We start from the raw sequence: 19680 nt of genomic DNA, 5'->3' as shown, positions 1-19680 counted from the left end.
CTTTGCTTCCTAACACCCTTCCATGGCCCTCCCGCCTAGAGAATGTCTCCCTCTCCGATCTGGCCCTGCCCACCGGGGCATGCTCATCGCCCATCAGGTCTCCCCTGGAATTCTGCTCTCTGGTGCTCAGTTCCTGCCACATACCATCTGTGTACCACCTGTTTCCTTCCCTCTACTGGGGTGCCCTCCCCTTTCAGTCAAGAGAGAGCTTTTGCATCCCTGTGTTCCTGGTCCCACTGCACCTGGGACCCTCTCTTTCTCCTACCACGCCCCTAGCTCCCCCATTAGAAGGTGAACACCTCAAGGGCAGGATTGGGTCTTACCCAGCTTTAGCCTTAAGCATCCAGGATTGCGCCTGGGGCACTCAGTACTACAATATATTTCTATCAGGTAACAAATAGGATTTCATGTGGGGTGTTCTTGGCATCCCATGCGTGTTAGTTGTTCTTTGCTGCTATAACTATTATCATAGAGGATTTCCATTCATCCCTGGTGGCATACCCACTGCAACCAGCTACCACCCTCACTTGTTATATAACAAAGTTCCATTGACTTAAACTCTGAATCTTACTAAAAGAGTTTGCCTTTGACATTCAGGTTAGACAGAGCTGCAGGTTGAAGTTAACCTCTACACGATTTCCTAGGAAGGATTGCCAAAGTCCTAGTGCAAAGGTGACTGTTGACCCCATTCATGAAAATAAACTACTCTCAAGCACTTGATCCACATGTTACTTCATCAACATTGCCTTTACAAGTGTTTCACTCTTGGCTGTCTTTCTCCAGTTTTTCTGTAATGGCCCGGAGCTTGGATTTTCTAACCAGATTCAAATCCTGCCTCGCTTGGTGACCTTAAGCAAGTTTGTAAGGCTTCTGTGTCTCTGTTTCCCCATCTGTAAACTAGGAATAATAATAGTATGTACCTTGCAGCATGCCGGGAGGATTAAGTGAATTAAAACAGAGAGTAGACTTGGAGCAATGATGGGCACACTTAGTGTTCAATAACTGCAGGCTTATTACGAGTCAATAACTGCAGGCTCATACTCAACAACGATCACATAGATGTCAGGTGGGGTAGATGGTGGTTTTCATTTAATTTTAAAAACATCATTCAGAATTTTTGCATGATCTCCAGGAGAGCATTGAAGTGAACGTGAAGAGAGCTGCATTTCAAACCAGTGGTCTCATTTGAATGGACTTGGGCTTATACACCTAGGTCGCTCTTGGCCTTGAACAAGTCAGACAAGGTTTAAAAAATACCTGTTGGAGTTAACGAAGAAGTCTTAGGTGATGCTGGAAAGGGTCACTGATGGCGTGTGTGGGGGGAGGGGGGGGCAGATGCCAGGACACAGCAGGTTCAGAAGTGAGTGGGAAGGAGGGCAGTTGAGAAGAGTGGACTTTTCTCTCAGGAAGGTTGTCTAAGATGTCTCCAAAGGTAAAGTGGAGGAAGTTACCCCTTCTTGTCTCCTTGAAAGGGAGTCCACACACTTTGTGAACAGTACATTTTACATCACCTTACATTATTATTAGTCTATTGATACAATTGTTTATCTCTTAGTTGTAGGTGTTTAAAAATAAAAGAAAAACCTATTTTTTTTTGAAAAGTGCTCTATAATGCCAGCTTTAAACTCAATTTTCTTTCAAGAAAACTTCCAAAATTTTCTATGACAAACTTTACATTTATCCATTGAGCAGGAGAAGCCTGATTCTATGTTTCATCGGTTGCCGGTTGCCTAGCCCTAGGGTTTGAGAACTCGCAGAATAAACGGTACATATCAAATCAGTAAGAAAATCCTGGCAAGCCTTATTCTACTCTCTCTCAGAGACCAGACGTTTTGTTTCCTGTACGCTCATGTCCGAGCCCTTACCTTTATTATCCCTTAACCAGGACAGTGTTAAGGTTTCCTTGCAGGTTCAATTCTCTCCCATCTAAAAACATATAAGACACTCAGTCAGTCAGCTTACCAACTAACCACCTCTTCTCTGTCTACCTGGTCCTCCCCAGGCACCACCCCACCTATCCTTCCCTCCCAGCCAAAAGGATTGGAAGAGGAACCCACATACGCCCATGTTCTCACCTCCCATGTACCCTTCAGCCACACAACGGGGTTTTTGCTCCATTCTCCACTGAAAAGGGCTCTCTCTAAGGCCACCCACAGATGCCCCATTCCTAAATGGAATTCGCTTCCCAATCCTTCTCTTTCTTTATTGCTTTGCGATATTTGAAGCTGGTGTCACTGTTGGGTATATTCCAGAGCCCTCAGGTGTATAGAGGTAGAAAAAAAGGTGAGCACCTTGGTTATTATCCAATGGCTTCATTTTGAAGATAAGGAAATGAAGGTCCAGAGAAGTGAGCTGATCTGTATTAGTCAGTTATTGGTGCAATAATGCTGTATAACAAACCACCCCCAATTCACTGGCAAACATTTATTTTTCTCACAGTCTGTGAGTAGCTCTGTTCCAGGCTGGGAGTGGGGTTCAGATTGCTCCAGAAGTGTTTGCAAGGGGGGCCCAGGCTGCAGAGGCTATTTCACAGATGTAGCTCCTAGGAATGCAAGAAATGCACGAGGCGTGAGCAATGTCTCTCGTGGCCTCCGCCTGAAAATGGCTTGACGTCACTTCTGCCCATATTACTCTGATTAAGGCAAGTCACATGCCCACGCCTAACATTAATGGGACTCACAGAACAAAGGGTGGTGATGTGGAATGTGCACATAGGGAGGACATTAGTTGGGAGCAGTGATTCCATCTACCACTGGCTCCGAGATGACACATCTGGGTTCTGATCTCGGGCAAAGCAGAAAGAGGCCGTGGATAAGGAGACAAGACAAAACAAGAAGCAATAATAAAAACAAAGCACAAGCAAACTAAAGCCTGAGGCTAACAGACATTTGGATTTTTATTGTAAATGAAAACTGATCTCTGATGAAAGTACAGACACTGAGGGAGCATTTGCCAGCTGAGACGATGACGTGGTGGGTCACAGCGGGTCTTGACCGTAGAGTGAGAACTAGCTTCTAGAACGCTAAAAGCAAGGGCTTGAGCTCAGTGTGCGGACTCAGCCTGGAGGTGTACCCAGAATTTCTAGCTGAATAAGCAACGGAGGTCAGGGGCTGACTGATGATGGGCTAGCCTGTACTCTGAGAAGAGCAAATATTGATTCAGGAGATGGGGTGCGGAAGGGAGAAGCTGCTACCTAAAGGACCCAATGCCAGTCTGGAGAAGAAAAATCGAGGGGAAGCATTTCTGAGGCCCAGAAGACAAGAAACAGACCTTGGGATTCTGGGGGGGCGGGGGGGGGGGGGGGGAGAGGGAGCCTGAATGCAGAAAGCAGTGTGTGCACCATATCCTGAATGACAACAATCAGGGGGCAGATGGTGAGCTGTATCAGTGAAGACAAATTCATTGTTCTACACTGGTCAGTAACTGTGTGGCTGCTGCTATGCCAAGAAATGGCTGTGGACATAAAGATGAATAGCTACAGAATTCTTTTAAATATTCTCATGGGTGCTAGAGCCCTACTGGGTTCTTGAAGAGAAAGCAGGTTTTAGGATTAGGTCTCACCCTTCTACACACTACCCCTTGGTGCTGGCTAACAGGAGAAAGGGTGACACCCACCACCACCAGGCCTGCTGCACAGGGTGAAATGAACCTGGGCTTTCAAACAGAGACAGTGACTCTTTCTCCCTCCCTTGCTCCCCCATCGTAGGCGTTTGTATCCTCTTCTCTGTTGAGTGGCTGGCGAATGTGAACAGGGAAGTGCTCTTGCAGTCCCAAATCAGCCACAGCATTTCATTTCCTTTTCTCTATAAAAAGGCTGTGCTGACTAAACTAGAATCTAGCTTAGTTAGTATAATCAAAATAAATAGCCAAAAAGCCCCCCAACAGCCCAACAGACAAAAGAAAAAAAACACAAAGCACGACACTGAGAGTGAGTCCGGAAATGAAATGCTTTTGAAATGGTGTCTTCTTTCATTAAGATTATTTTCTTCCCATCCCCCCTCCTCTGACTCCAGGGGGTCAGGGAGCCGTCTCCCCACCAACACACCCATGCAGGCTATTCCCTTTAGGGCTGCTGACAGCTCTGGTGGTGTTTTTTCCTGGGTTGAGTAGTGTCCCCTCCAAATATTCATGTCCACTCAGCACCTCAGCACGTGCCTTACTTGGGAACAGGGTCTTTGCAGATATAACCAAGTCAAGATGAGGTCATACTGGTTTAGAGTGGGCTGTGATCCATGACTACGTCCCTATAAGAAGAGGGAAGTCTGGACATACAGACACACAGGGAGAGCACCATGTGTTGATGGAGGCAGAGACTGGAGGGATGTGGCTGCAAGCCAGGAGCACCAGGACTGCCAGCAGCAACCAGAATCTAGGAAAGCTGAGGAGACTCTTCCCCTAGGACCCCCAAGAGAGAACATGGCCCTACGGACACCCTGATTTTAGACGTCCGGCCTCCAGAACTGTGAGAGAATCAGCTTCAGTTGTAAGCCCCCAGTTTGTTACAACAGCCCTAGGAGATGACTGTGGCCTCCGTCCCTTCACGAGCCTTGCTGAGCCAGGGCAGGCCCGTCCGAGGCTGAGCTAGAGGCTCAGGTTTTCGGTCAGACAGCCCTGGCCTGGGCTACCACCTGGCCACTGAGCAGTGGGCCTGTCCCTGGGGCTGGTTCCTAAGTCTCATTTCCCCATCTATGTAACAGACATAACAAGGACGCTGATGGAGATTGGAAGCCACAGTGTTTATAACACGCTGGTACACTGCCTGACCCAAAGCCAGTGCTTAGTGGATGTTAGCTATTATTAGCCATATGGTTTCCTGAAGGCTTTCAATTCATTTTTCACCCAAGTTTGAAGTTTCCCAGATTTTACTTTTCCAGTAAAGCCAAGTAGATCCTACCTGTTCTCCCGGTGATAGATGATGGCATCTGGCACCGTGCCTGGCACTGAGCAGGCACTGAATACATCTTTATGAAGTGAAAAATGGCACAACTACATCTTGTTTCAATACCTCATCACAGGAGGAAGCAGCTTTACAGACTTCACAAGGCTTAGTAACCAGCTTGAGAAACCCAAGGTGAAACTCTGGAAGAACAATGCACTTTAATTCAATTTGCTCACACTAGAGCACAAATGGTGTGGTAGCCAGTCTCCCAAATGCCCCCTCAATGACCCCTGTGACCCTCTCCCATTGTACCAGGGCCACTAACGTGACCAATAGAATAATGTATTGTGGCAGTGTATCACGTCCAAGGTTAGGTTATAAATGACTGAGCCTTCTATAACCTAATCTGGGACTCTACTGTGGACTGCTCACTTAGGGGGAAGCCACCTGGCCTGCTGAGTAGCCCTGCAGAGAGGCCCACATAGTGACGCCTGCTAACACTTAACATAAGTGGGCATGGAAGCGGATTCTCAGGCAGATCTAAGGCTTAGATCATTGCAGCCCCAACTGAAAGCTGGACTGTAACCTCATGGGAGACCCTGAGCCTCAACCACCCAGCTAATCTGCTTCCAGATTCCTGACCCTTGGAAACTGTGTGAAATAACAAATGTCTGTTGTGTCAAACCACTTCAGTTTTAGGGTAATTTGTTACACAGCGATAAAGAACTAGTGCAGGCGATGAGAGAGGAGTGGTCAGGATGAGCCAGGCCTAGGACAAGGAACAGCAATCACGCAAGGGATTATAAGGTTCAGGAGGCAGGCAAGAGGCCAAATGCAGATGGACTGGTCAAGAGGAAGACTGGGCAGATTCTGAGTGTCTGTGCATCCGGTCCAGAGCCCAGGGGGGTGAGAGCCAGAACCAACCACATTGGTGAGCAAAGGGCACTAAGACTCTTGGTGATCTTAGACTGGAGCTATTGCCTCTGGACCTTGTTTTATGCAATTTCCAGGTGGACCTATAGTTGATGACTATAGCTAAGAGACGATCAAAGGCCATGAGTGAGCTTGGCAAGAATCAGGTCAACACAAAGATTTCAGGATTACAGCAACAAAAAAGATGCAATGAGATTAAAAATATTTTTGAAATGCTCACAATAATCTTCTGTTATTTTGATTGCCTAAGCTCTTTAAGTCATCTGCCAGGCCGGGAGACAGCACTGGGTTTCCCAGGCCCGTTTCCAGCCACTGGGCAGGTCACTGTGCAATAGGTTTATGAAGACATAACCAAATCCAATTGGCAAATATTTTTGAATGCCCACTAGTTAGATACAAAGGAACTTGGAATCACTCTGTGCACCCACTACAAGGGCCCAATGCCCTGGGTACCAACCTTGGCTACTAAGAGAACCAGCAACTCAAAGAAACAGCCCTCTATTCTCTACACAGGCCAGATCTTCCCTGTAAGTTTGCTGTCATTGTTTCAAGTCTCAGGGTCCTGGCTACTCATTAGCTAATCTGATCAATTGATTTGATCCCAGGGGATAACAGAGCCTGGTGAATGGCATCTGTCTTTTCACAGGGCCTTCAGAGTTGCCAGCCCACAGACGTGAGCAAAGGAGGGCTTTCTGCCCTCCTGCCTTGTAGATGGGTTTGGTTCTAGGCAACTTGTTGCTCTGCAACTGTAAAATGAGACACAGTACAGGCTGCTAGCCAAGAGCACAGACTCTAGAACCAGACAGCTTGGGGTCAAAGGTCAGCTCTGCTACCTACTCGCTGTGTGACCTTGGGCAAGTTACTTAATGTCTCTGAGCCTCTGTTTTCCCATCTGCAAAAATGAAGGTGATCATAGATCACTTATTCCTCTGTGTGGGGAAGAATAAGTGAGCTGACATGTGGGAAGCACTGAGAGCAGCCCCTGGCCCCCAGAAAACATTCAGTAACTGTTTGATATTCTTAAGAAGCACACAGAGGCATACTAATAGCACACGGGTTGTTGCCCACTCTGTGCCAGACGCTGTGCACTCTCAGGGCTCAAACGGTCATTGGGGTTCACCCGAGGCAGATATCTCTTTCACAACAATATCTTAAGGGTTCTTTAAGGACTTCATGAAAACAAAAGGATTAACTACAGATGACTAAGCCTGCTTGATGGAAACGGAACCAGGTCCAGTAAATAATGAACTTAGGCAGGATTATATTCCTACAAATAACACCCCCATTTTCCTATTCTTCGTTGGCAATCCCTCTGCATTAGGGAATCAGTGGCCAAGGAAACATCTCCATGTGCCTAGGACAGTCTGGGTGGGCCCCTGAAGAAATCAGAAGAATAATTAGGACTTGCCAGGTGGAGAAAGGAGGCAGGGAACAGAGTGTACCGGGAGAGGGTGCGTGAGGTAAGCAGGCATCTGGGTGTGAGATTTAAGGAGGCACTTTCGCTCAGGGTCATACAAGAGCAGGAGTGGCACTTGCACATCCTGGAGAGTAAGTGCTTCCTTAAATTTTGCCTCTTCGATGTCCCCCATGCCTCTTCTAAGTGTTGGCCTCGGAGAAGAAAGAGCGTGGGTTTAAAAGCCTGGGAGGGTGAAATAAGCCGACATAACTATAAATGTCCAGGCCCTGCAAGATTGCTGGAGTCTAAAGGCGGGGAACAGAGACCACTCGGAGTTAGGCCAGGCCAGACCATCAAAGGTCCCATGGCCAGATAAAGGAGTTCACTGTTTGGTCTAAAAGTGACAGGGAGCCAATGAAGATTACTACTGAAGCAGAGAAAAGGGTGACCTGAGATAGGGCGAAGCCAGTTAGAAGGAAGGAAAGAACCCACTCGAGATGTTTTGAAAGTAGAATTGACCGTCCTTGGGGACTGATCGCAGATGGAAGGCTGTTGTCAGGGTTTCCCCAAGTCCAAGGGAAATGGCCCTTTCCCTTATTTGTTTTCCATAAGATACACTTTCTGGGGTCAGGATGGTGTCTGCCCTCTGATGGCATCACTGAAGTAAACTGAGTGACTGCCAGATCCCATCCCTTCATCCTGCTCATTGGCTTCCGGTGGCTCTTAGTATGTCAACGTCCTTTCAAAGGTGGCTGCGATCAGACCAGCCTCCCGGTCTGGACCCATGAGATCCCATGGCTCTGACTTGGCCCCCATGACCTTGGTGGGGACCTGGAGAGGCACTGGGTGCCAGGCAAGGCCAGGCTGGCCTGGGGCTCCGGGAGGAGGGCGATCAGGAAGGAGCAGGTAAAAGGGGATGAGAGACTGCTGGGAAACTGGGAAGCTTGAGCTGCCTGGTGAAGAGAGCCTTCTGAGACACAGTTTGAGATGAGAGTCAGCCAGAGAGCAGGCTGGAGAGCAGTGGATCTGAGTGCAGCTCAGAAAGGCCGAGGTGGCTCTGCTGGGGGCGGGGAGAGGTGGCACTGGCTTCCCAATGGCCAGGCCTGGGGCAGGGGAAGTGCTGAGACTGCAGGCAGCCTGGGAGGCCCACTTTGGGGCCAACTTCCTCTGACCCCAGGCACAACCACACACACTGACCTTGTGGTCCACTGAAGCCCCCAGATCCTTCTCTGTGAACCTCAGTGCAGCATGGTCTCACGCTCCCGCACTTTTGGAAAATACCTGCTGTGCACGCATTTCCCCACATTCTCGTAAAAAATAAAGTGGTGAAAAAGCAAATCTGAGCTCTTTGGAACATTAATTAAAGGCACCAGAGTTTCCTTATTTAACTGAGGGTTGCTGCCTCATTTGGGATTATTAGCAAAGCAAGACAGCCTTTGTTGTGCTTGACAAAGTGATTAATTCAGACACTAGGTGAATTTTGGCTTTCTCAACATCTTTTGATGTGCAAAGATTCCCCGGTGAGGACACCACCATCAATTACTTAAACAAGCCATTACCTCCAGAGCACAATTATCAGGGAGGCCCGGTCTGCTAATTGGCAGATGGAGAGATGGAAATGAACTCCCGGGCTGGCCTGGACCCCTACCTGTCTAGGAGGAGCAAGCGTCCTTTCACTTGTCTCATGAGGATGCTCCCGCTGATGGGGGCGACCTAGTTATTTTCCCACCTCTGCAAAAATGCATCTTGGGTGGCTGTGTCTCCACAGCCCCAGAAGCTGCCTGTGGCTCTCCGGTGACAGCTTCATTCTCTAGGGCAGGGCTGTAGAACTCAGCATTGGGGGAACGCGAAAGAGATGAGGCCACAGAAGCAAAATTCTTTTTTTGAAAGGAATTTGTAAGAGAGTCTTTGACTTGCTTTTTCCCCTCTCAGGAGCCAGATTCTCCAGCTCCTGGGACAAGCAGGCTGAGGTGGAGGCTTTGGAGATGCCATGTCTGGGCTTAAATCCCCTGACACGGAAGGAATTCAAAGTCCAGACCCAAGAGGCTGCTTTTTGCTTTTAAACATATAAACCTATGAAAGGACATCATATCTAATAAAAGGGTAATATGCAAATTGACCATCACTCCAACACACAAGATGGCTACCCCCATGCGGTCAAAGATGGCTGCCTCGTGGCCTGCAGAGGAGGGCAGTTGTGAGGGACCAGGCCTGAAGTGGAGGATTATTGGGGATGGACAAGGCCTGCAGGGGAGGGCATTTGGGGGTGACCAGGACAGCAGGGAAGGGCAGTTAGGGGTGACCAGGCCAGTAGGGGAGGGCAGTTAGCAAGGACCAGGCCTGAGAGGAAGGTTGTTGGGGTTGACCAGGCCTGCAGGGGAGGGCAGTTGGGGGGACTAGGCATGCAGGTGAGGGGAGTTGGGAGTGACCAGGTCAGCAGGGGAGGGCAGTTGGGGGTGACCAGGCCTGAAGGGAAGGGTAGTTGGGGGTGACCAGGTCTGCAGGGGAGGGCAATTAGGTATGACTAGGCTGGCAAGGGAAGGCCTAAATGGGCAGTTGGACATCTCTTAAGGGGTTCCAGGTTGGAGAGGGTACAGGCTGGGCTGAGGGAGACATACATCCCCAAACTGTGCACAAATTTTGTGCACCAGGCCTCTAGTTAAAATATATTTGTATTTAAATGCATAAATTAAAATATATTATAATGCATTTAAACATATTTTATTTTAAAATGTTTTTTATGTATATATTTTTAAATGCACTAAGCCAGTATTTGGCAAATTCATTGGTCAACAGAGCCAAATATCAACAGTACAATGATTGAAATTTCTTTTGAGAGTCAAATTTTTTAAACTTAAACTTCTTCTAATGCCTCTTCTTCAAAATAGACTTGCCCAGGCCATGGTATTTTGTGGAAGAGCCACACTCAAGGGGCCAAAGAGCCGCATGTGGCTTGCGAACTGCAGTTTGCAGAGCACGGCAGTAAGCCATTACTCCCCTGACCCAGAAGAGAGGTCTTGGGGGGCAGGTTTGGGATTGCATTTATATATGTCACTGGTTTGTTTGTTTTTCTGGTGGGGATTAGGGAAGCTTATTCTAGTTAAATTCAGTCAAATACTTAAAAAAAATCTAGGAGTATTTCATAAATATCAGCCACTTAACTCATTTTCTGACATAATTCAACTGCTTTGATCTATTTTTAAAATAGAAAGATGAGTTGCATGCACATTAATATTGGAAACAACTCTTTGCTCCACCTTCATCCTCCTTCTCTAATTCCCACTGGCTCAGAAGCGAAAGGCATGCTCCCAGTCTCCCTCTGTGACCAACCCTGTGACGAGTGGCAGAGACTGGGGAACAAGGCTGAGGCTATCCTGGCCCTGGGCCTCACTCAGAGTCTCCTTCCTGCTTAACTACCCACTCCAACAGCATGCCATTGCTGCCCTTAGTCCCAGGACGTGTCTTCAGTTGGTTTTCTTGAGGCGGGACGGGCATTGGAAAGCACATGGGGCTGAAGGCAGAGACAGTGTTTCCTCCCACACAATTGCCCCAGCTCAGCTCTGGACCACCTGGACCACCAGCCCTTTCAAGCCCTCCCCCAGACCATCAAATGGCTGTGGTGATGGGGCCATTTATCCCTCCAGCTTCAACACCCCTGTCCTCAGTTTAGTAGTTTTTCTGGATATGGATTCTCTTGGGAAGGCCCTATTTTTTGAAAATGGCCTTGGGGAGAAATAATAAGCATAAGGACCACTTTCCATTTTTTTTTTTTATTCTATAAATCCACCCAATAGTTGGACAGAAGAAGTGCTCTTAAGTGATCAAAATGCAAAGGGTGCATCTCAACTGGCACGTCTTCATGATGCTTCTTTGCTGCAAGGATCGTAATGTAAACACTGAATTAATTGCTTCTCATTAGCCATTTAATGTCTGTCTGGTCCACTAGGTTCATGCCATGTCCCTGCAGTATTCCCGGCTCCCAGCGCCATGCCTGGCACATTGGAGATGGGCAGTGAATATGTGTCGTCCCCATGATTCTCTTCGTTGGGAACATGCCCAGGAATGTCAGCCCTAACAGTGATAAAGAAGCTCACTGTTAGGACCTCTACCCCTTCTGAGGGTAAACGCCTATCATAGTTTGGAACAAACCCAGTGTCAAAGGCAGACCAGCTCTCTTTAGTTCTGAGAAAGGAAATCCAAGACAATAGAATCATTTGATCTAATTCTCCACATGAATGCTGAAAAAGAACTGAATTGTTCTCATTCTCTGGCTTTGGTATGACTAGTAAAGGATCAGCTGAGGCCGGGAGACCTCAATGGGGCACATTTTAAAACGTGGCCTGCTGGGGCCAGCCTTGGCCTGCGGACTGCCTTGTGCAGGTGAGGTCTTCACGGGCTTTTGGGATTTTCCATTGTGAAGTATTTCTTTTTCACATGCGCTTTTACTTATGAAAATGGCTTTTATTTGTGGTCATGATATAGAGTTTCCTTTGAAAACAAATGCATTTAAGTTTATTCAAAGGACATAGGAAGTAAAACAGCACATATGATTTACAGATGCGGCAAAAACTCTAAAGATGCTATCCAAACAACTGAATTTAGAAGATTAATGTCTTAATATCAATTGAGATTTATTGACTCAACTGACTCTCCTGCCCTGAAAAGTTGAGATAAAAATGGAATCGTTGACTCTGCACTGTAATGACCACCAATTAGTCAATTGTAGTATTTTCTTTATTTTTTATTTTTTTAGATGAAAAGACATTTTATTATTATTTTTCTATATAACTTAGTAGTGAATATATCCGACTGCATTTTCTCAAATGGCAAATGAGAACAGGACAGCATTTTACTGAAAACCTCAATATCATCTGTCTTTTGGAGGATTCAATTTCCTATGACTTGTATGATACTGTCCATGAGGATACCAATGGTGCTTAGTAGTAAAGAACATTTTGCTAAGTTGTTCTATAATAGGTCCTTGCTCTAAGTGTTCTTCTTTTACTTCTAATCTGGTTTTCAGTATTTGATCCTGTGTTTCTTCATAATTATGCACAGGATTTGGCTGAGGGATAGGCTTGGTGTGTTCATATGGAATATCCACAGAAGGATAGTAGCAAACTATCGTCCTGCCATCAGATGTCAAAGCAAGTTCTACTTTGCAATTATAGTCATCTGGAAGAGAAGAGTATGTGGATTTATGACAAACACAGTATAAAGCTCCATTTTGGATTGGAAATAAATGTTTCAAAATAGTTCTGTTGGATATCACCCACTTCACTACTGATACAGCCATGGTGAATCTAGATGCTTATCAGGTGGTATATTATAGAAAAAGATTTGAAGAGAAAATGCTTTCAAAATTTGCTTCTAGGCATACCTTTTTTTCATTCCTTGATGTCTGCTCACCGCGAGCCCGCCATCTTGCCTCCTGTAGTATTTTCTTTAAAATACTTCTCTGTTGCCCGTTTAGATGCTAGGGCCACCAAAGCCTGGTTCAGTGGTGCTGGAGGCAGAGGCTGAATGCCATTGGAGCTCTGGGCTTCCTCCTTCCCATCCTCCAACGACTGTGACATCCAGTTCTCCCTAAATAGGGAGCTTTGACAGTCCGGACCCCAGACACGTCTCCTTTATAGGCACAGTCCGAAATTCCAATATTAAATCAGGATCTACACACAATATACGTTGATGTGGTAGAATTGGTTGGAAATGGACTACTGAAGATACGCAGAGGCAAATCCTGGAGGGCAGCTTCTCATTTGCCTGGTTTCTTCTTTTGCTCCAATCAGCTTGACCATCTCTGTAATACTCCATCCATCAAAATATTCCACAGTTTATCATGGGTGTCTTCATTGGCTGAACAGTGGGTTGGCCACTCTTGTTGAATGCATCAAGAAAAGGCTTTGTCTTGGGGAAAGCGGAATGTTGGGAAGTGTCTAGGCTTTAAAAATTGAATCTTATTTTGAAAATGAGCCATTTGTCACAATTTACTTTGAAAACTGGCAGTATAAGGTGCACCCTGGCCTTACAGGATTGGGGTCCTGTAGCAATAGATGACGGTGTTATTTGTCACAATAAAATCAAAGGATGCTATCTGAAGCTACTACATCCACCTTCTGTTGTCATTTTCCAACCTACGTATCCTTAATGTTAGCAGTGATGCGTGTCCGTGGGCATAATTGTGGGATCCATTTGCATTCATGCCCACACGAAGGGAAGCTTTTCTAAATATCACAGCACAGTTGTGTTTTACCCGCCTTTCACAGCAGCATCCTCGGCCACCTGAACTCTTTTGATGACACAGGAATTAATGGCACATTTGGACATAAAAGAGCAAATTTCTCTCACAAGGACAATGTTTAAAAGCATCAGCAGGGCATTTAAAAAAATCCTTTTTCATTCATGGGTATTCTGGCTTATCAGTTTGCTAGGACTGCCGTCACAAAGCACCGCAAACTGGGCTTGAAGCACTGGCATCTGCAACCCCACAGTGCTGAAGGCTGGCAGTCTGAAATCAAGGCGGTACAGGCCGCGCTACCTCTGAAACCTGAAGGGGAGAATCCTTCCTGCCTCTTCTTAGCTTCCAGGGGTTTGCCGATGGCCTTTGGCAGTCCCTGGCTTGCCGCTGCATAACGCCAATCCGTGCCGTGGACATCACTTGGCATTCTCCCAGTGTCCCCATTCACCGGGCCGTCCTCTTATAAGGAGTCAAATGGATTACAGGTCCACTCTACTTTGGTACGACCTCATTTTAAATAATTAAATTTGCAGCACCCTATCTCCAAATAAGGCTGTATTCTGAGGTACTGGGAATGGCGAATTCAACTTATCTTTTTTGGAGTGATACAATTCAACCTCTGACTCCTGAGGCCCATTGATTCTGGGTTAAGAGCCTGTTGGGAGAGACAGAGGGGATCCCGGGACCAGGAAATATGAAACAAGGGTGCGGAGAAGGAAGGGGGAGGGAGACAAATGAAACCCTCTTTGCAATTTTGCTCAGTGGTCTGGTGGCAGCGACCTCTCCCTGCTGATTTTGGCGCAAGGACTCTTAGCTACTGATGGCAGCATTTGGCCATGCCTAGCCGAAGACCCTTCAGGTCTACACTGGAGTCTAGGCTGCAAGTGGAGTTGATGGCTGTGACCAGAACATTCTCTGCTGATGCCAGCTCTTTGAAAATGTCTGAATTTTGTGCAGGGACACACAAGCGGTATGTTCATAAGTGGAGTTACATAATTAGGACATGGACTTGCATAATAATTAGCATGTGTAATTAGGCACAGGCTTCTTGTCCTTTAATTAGACAATCAAGACATCTAATTACAAAATTAAGATGTAATTATGTGGCCCAAGATGACATATTTCCTTCTGCCCATTAGAGATTATATTTAGAAAATAATTCACAAAAACTGGTGAAGACACGAACCGAGGAGCCAGATTTGAGATCCCGAGGGAAGCATAAGTGGACCGGTATGCCGCCTCTGCCCTTTCCCCTTAGGTGTGTGGGGAGTTATTGAAACTCTCATCTCTGACTTGAAAGAATAACTGTTGCAGCCTGTGCTGTCAACCTTTGGTACACACGCTAATGAAGAGGAATGTGGGCGTGACTAATCCATGTAATTCGCACATGGCTCTTGATTGTGGTTTGTAATTACACTTGAACAGGGACTGAAATGTGAGGTCGTGGGGATTCATTCAAACCCGATAATGCAGCCATATGGTGGCAACCTGGGTCAGGAGAGCTGGGAGCAGAACCCTCTTCCTGCTCTGCCTCTTTAAAAGCATACTCAGCCCTGCTGGTGTGGCTCAGCGGCTGAGTGTCAACCTATGAACCAGGAGGTCATGGTTCGATTCCCAGTCAGGGCACATACCCAGGTTGTGGGCTTGTTCCCCAGTGTGGGGCATGCAGGAGGCAGCACGTCAGTAATTCTCTCTTGTTATTGATGTTTCTTTCTCTTTCTCCCTCTCCCTTCATCTCCGAAATCAATAAAAATATGTGGCCGTTTTTTGTTTTTTTTTTGTGTGTGTGTTTTTTTTTTGTTTTTTTTTTAAAGCAGACTCCTTGCTCAGAATAACACAAATCAACCCTTAAGCTGGGCTGGCCTTTGCTTGAATATATCTGAGTGTTTGATGAAAAGTTCTTATTTGAAGTGCTCCTCACTGGGCTAAGTGGGAAGGTCAAAACTCTAGCAAACATCCCATTTTTCTAATAATACGTGAGTGATTCTTACAGCAGCGAGTTTATTTTATTTTTTTTAAAGTTCCAGGTCTGCTATGAAGCCCAGCTGTAGTGATCCTCCATAGTTTTCCTTGCTCCTAAATTAAGATTTGGCTGATCTCTGCATGATGCTAAACACCCAGTTTGACTCATTAATTTTTCCGAACTAACTGAACTTTTGACCTAATTAGCTGGCTGATCAGGGATCACAGCCATATGTCCAGGGTTTTCAAAACCAGCCCTGCCTTTCCCGGCGCTACCCCTCTGTTCCCACAAACTGTTGAAACGTCCCAGTAACTCCAATGTTTTGACAGCCACATGCACTTCTCAGACTGCTGCTCTCTCCTGGAAAGTGGCATAGAAATCTGTCAGGCAGCATTTCCTGATTTTTGGTTAGGAAAATGTTTCCCATATGGCTTCAGGCCGTGAAAACAAAGACATGAAGAGGTTGTTCGTGGTTGGTGATGAGGTCTTGTCTCCATGGGGTGTTCCTCCCGCCTCTATTTTTTTATTTTTAGGGACGGAGAGAACACTCTGTCCCTAAAAATGTGCTGTGGGACAAATTATGTGCAGGGGTCAGTTTTGACCAAGAAAATAGACACATTTGCACAGGGAACTTATTTTCACCATTGTGCCTTTTTGCCCGTTGCCTTCTGAAACAATTGTTCATGGTAGATTTAGAGGCAAAGGGAGAGATGTGTTTCAAAGAACAACGTATTGATGGCCATTTTAGGTGGGGAAGGGCATGTGAACATCACCTCTCAGGGGTCACTCAATCCAGAGTAATTTACTGGGTTCCATGCCACTCACTCCCCTGAAGAGGCCTCTACCTCTTCAATCCTTAGACATTGTCACCTGGAAACTTCTTTTCCTACCACCACTTCCAGAGGACTCAATCATTCTGACACCTTGTAAGCCAAATGCATGAATGCCAACTTCAGTTTCTCTGGTTTTCAATTTGCTTTTCCCCTTAGGTACTCCACTTCGGCGTTTTCAAGACTGGAGCAGCTGGGCATCAGACATCCCAAGCCTTCTCCTTTTTTTGGAAACCTGACATTTTTCCGCCAGGTAAGGGCTGCTGTCCATGCCTTGCAGCGTAAGACACGCTGAGCCCAGGGCAGCTTTACCCCGAAACACCGCTCCTGTCTACGTCACCCACACCTGGAGCGGTTGGCATGGGACGATGTTATGTGATGAATGACTTATTGCTTATCACTCATCAATATGCACTGAGTCCTGTCATCCATTCACCCCTCTTCCCCCCCCCCCCAAAAAAAAAACCCAGTTACTTAGTGTCTAAATGTGCCAGCCCTGTAGCATGGAAGAAGTAGAAGTTACTTATGCCCTCAAGAGTGCATACCAAATAGTGGTGGACAGCACCAGATCAGAACTATCCTAGCGCTAGATGAGGTAGCTGTCCTTCAGAGCAGAGGGAGATCCATCCTGGAGGACTTCCTGGAGAAAGGGGTCTTGCAGGAGCAATGAACACAAAGACAAGGACACACAAGCCAGATGCAGAGCGACAATGTCTGTGATGCACCTGCCTGAGAACGAGGGCATAGCTTGGTGGGCAGCCTGGAAGCCAAAGACTGGGGACCCCCGAGGAATGCAGCTGTGAGAGGGAGGGAGGGAAGGGAAGGGGGAACAATGCCCTGACAGCCCAGAAAGGCAAGTGAAGGACCATTCATGTGCTCTCCTTTGTGAGTAAGAGAGGGACAGCAACGTGGGCGATTACTCTGCAGGGGAGAGAATTTAGGTCAGGTCTGTAGGATCTGACTGTTGTTGAAGTCTAGATGTGAAGTGAAGACTTGGCCCAGGGAGCTAATAACAGTGAAAAGAGAGGGGTTGTTGGGGACAACATTAGTACCTCGTGTGACTAATTAGGTGTAGAGAACTCAAAGCAAGATGAGTCAAATGTGCCTGCAACTTTGGAGCCAGGGAAATGGGGGGATGGCCCTGAGTTGCTGGAAGGGAAGCTGGTTCAGGGAGAGGCCTTTGACTTGTCAGAGTGACTGATTAGCAAGTGGAAATGTCTGCGTTTGTAGATATAGGCCCAGGGCTATATGCTCTAAACTCTGGGTTCCCTCACATGGCGTGTTCTCAGAAGGCAATAGTCTATTCTGCTAAATCATGGGCTGCTGTCACCAAACCCAACATCAGGACCCAACAGATTTAGCGTGTGAGAGCCGCTAAGCGGAAGGCAGGAAGGGCTACATTTGGGCCAGTCCTGATAATATCCCTTTGAGGTCTTTTCAGAATTTCTCCCCCGGCCCCGCCCCCCAGAAAGGAAGGCCCTTCGTGCCAGATAGAAAATCACACTAGCTATTTCTGTTCTGCTTCCTTCTCAGTTGCTCTCTCACATCAGTGTCTCTCTCCCTCTCCCTAAAAATTCAATAAAAACATATATTTAAAAAAAAATTCAATGATCAGTTGGTCAGGCCCTGGGTGCCTTCACCATCTCTCACAACAATGGGTTCACGAAGGTGGGCTGCCATGGGACCAGTGGCCCTCCATGCCTTTAGTCTTATTTGCCTTCATAACCCATAGCAGGTCTTTCCCCATGAACTTATCTGAACCCTATATGGGTCTGTATACTGTAACATATACTGTCAGACTATATCATCCATTCCTCTGTCCCTTCTCTGTCTGGCAGCCACATTCACTCTTTATTGTTGTTGTTGCTCTCTTCTTAGTGTGTGTGTGTTTTTTTTAAAAACACTTCTTCTCATCTCTATCTCGGGGTGGCCAGTTCACAACATTGAGCCCACAGCCATCTCATCTGGGCTTCATGTGAGATTCCTGAAGCAAGTGTGAAGAAATTTCTCAGTGTCAAAATAGAACAACAGCCCAGATAGGAAATTTAATACATTTCACATATTTTGGGTGTGTGTGTGTGTGTGTGTGTGTGTGGTGATCAGTTGCATTCAGTTGACTAATTACTTTGGTATTAACATTTGGAGGGAAACAGTCTGACTGTCGATGTGAAGAGAACACTGTGCCCCTCCCTCTGGATAACTTCCAGGATGCTCTTCTTCAGCTTGTCATGCTTGTATGTACAAACTCTGCCAAGTTATTTCAGAACACAGCAATTTCAGGGACTGTTTTTATATTCATATAGGATTTCCTTGCTATATGGCAAGCTTAGAGCATGAAAGTAGATTTAATGGAAATGGGATGTATTTCCATCAAGGACTTCACCTCTTTGATCTCCCCAATTTTCAACTCTCACCCACCCGTCCTATATCTGCCTCTATTCTTGCATTCTCCATTCCCACAACATAGGGCTAGCATTTTCCCTCACCTCCATCACAACCCAGGCATGCTTTAATGTAAACTTCATTTCCACAATACAATGGATGCAGCCGTTTCTAACCCTTCACCCATACAATTCCTCTGTGTGTATCTGCGCACATATTCCATCCCTATACACAACTCCATCCCTACAACACAATGAGTCTAGCATTTTCTGAGCCTCCACCCCCATTTCCCCACGTACCTCCACATATAATCATTTCCCATACAAAATGTGTCATGTTTTGTCCTATATAAAGTTGCTCTAAGGTTCTGAATATGTTGATTTTAGTTAAAATTGAACTTGGATGACGATGATTCAGAATTTGTGATAATTTGGATAGACCCGGCAGATGTTTACACATAGAGTGGCTGTGAAAAGAAGCTTTGCCAAAAATAATAATAATATAAACCAAGTTGCAGAGGGGAATGTTAACATAGTTGGGAAAGCAAACAGTTTTCAAATATTTTAGCAGCAATTATACACAAATAGTTTAAGTACAGATGATCTTTTCTGTCCATGAAAGCAGAGCTGGAGGAGACTTTTCTTTGGCAACATATATATTTTTAAAGCTATTAGTTTATTCTAATACTCCAAAGTACTTGAAAGCAATATCACTTCAATTCTTTTTTGTTTATGTAATTGCGTTCTCGCTGTTCCAGACTTCTTTTCTGAATACTAAGTTTGAACACTTGACATTTTGTTGAATAGTATTCTTACTCTAGTGTGCGTTTTCTGCAGGGTTTCTGGGAAAGCCAAATGGAGCTCAGGAGGCTGTATGGACGTCTGTGCGGGTAAGAGGGAAACTCCATTCTCCTACTGTTTTGATTTTTGTGTGGTGAGTTGTTTGGAAGTAATAATAAGATGGGACGGTATATGTGTTTCTATCCTTTGAGGATCCACAAAAGGGAGTGCCCATCAGGTGAGGCTCCTAGAAGAGACCCCAGAGTGGCCAAGGGGACAT

At 46.2% G+C, this 19680-nt stretch overlaps 2 protein-coding genes across 5 annotated transcripts in view; one reads left to right on the top strand and one right to left on the bottom strand.

Moving 5' to 3' along the window:
• Positions 1-19680, top strand: part of TBXAS1 (thromboxane A synthase 1) — a 139129-nt gene that overhangs the window by 20137 nt on the left and 99312 nt on the right. For all 4 annotated transcript variants that reach the window (XM_084896754.1, XM_084896752.1, XM_084896753.1 and 1 more), the window contains 2 exons: positions 16399-16492; positions 19458-19510. In XM_084896754.1, coding sequence (XP_084752880.1) covers positions 16399-16492; positions 19458-19510 — 147 coding nt within the window. The remainder of the gene's footprint in view (positions 1-16398; positions 16493-19457; positions 19511-19680) is intronic.
• Positions 11943-12633, bottom strand: LOC311628774 (large ribosomal subunit protein mL42-like). The gene has a single exon (XM_084896293.1). It carries the CDS (start codon positions 12502-12504, stop codon positions 12076-12078), a length of 429 nt encoding a protein of 142 aa, XP_084752419.1. The 5' UTR covers positions 12505-12633; the 3' UTR covers positions 11943-12075.

This window comes from Pipistrellus hanaki (assembly GCF_964339955.1).
Source record: "Pipistrellus hanaki genome assembly, chromosome: 10".
In the NCBI taxonomy this organism is placed as follows: Eukaryota; Metazoa; Chordata; class Mammalia; order Chiroptera; family Vespertilionidae; genus Pipistrellus; species Pipistrellus hanaki.
This window is presented reverse-complemented; position numbering and strand designations above follow the sequence as displayed.

Bases quoted from the DNA above. Each gene is read 5' to 3' on its own strand.
- LOC311628774 (XM_084896293.1), bottom strand. From the start codon at position 12,504: ATGGCTGTATCAGTAGTGAAGTGGGTGATATCCAACAGAACTATTTTG.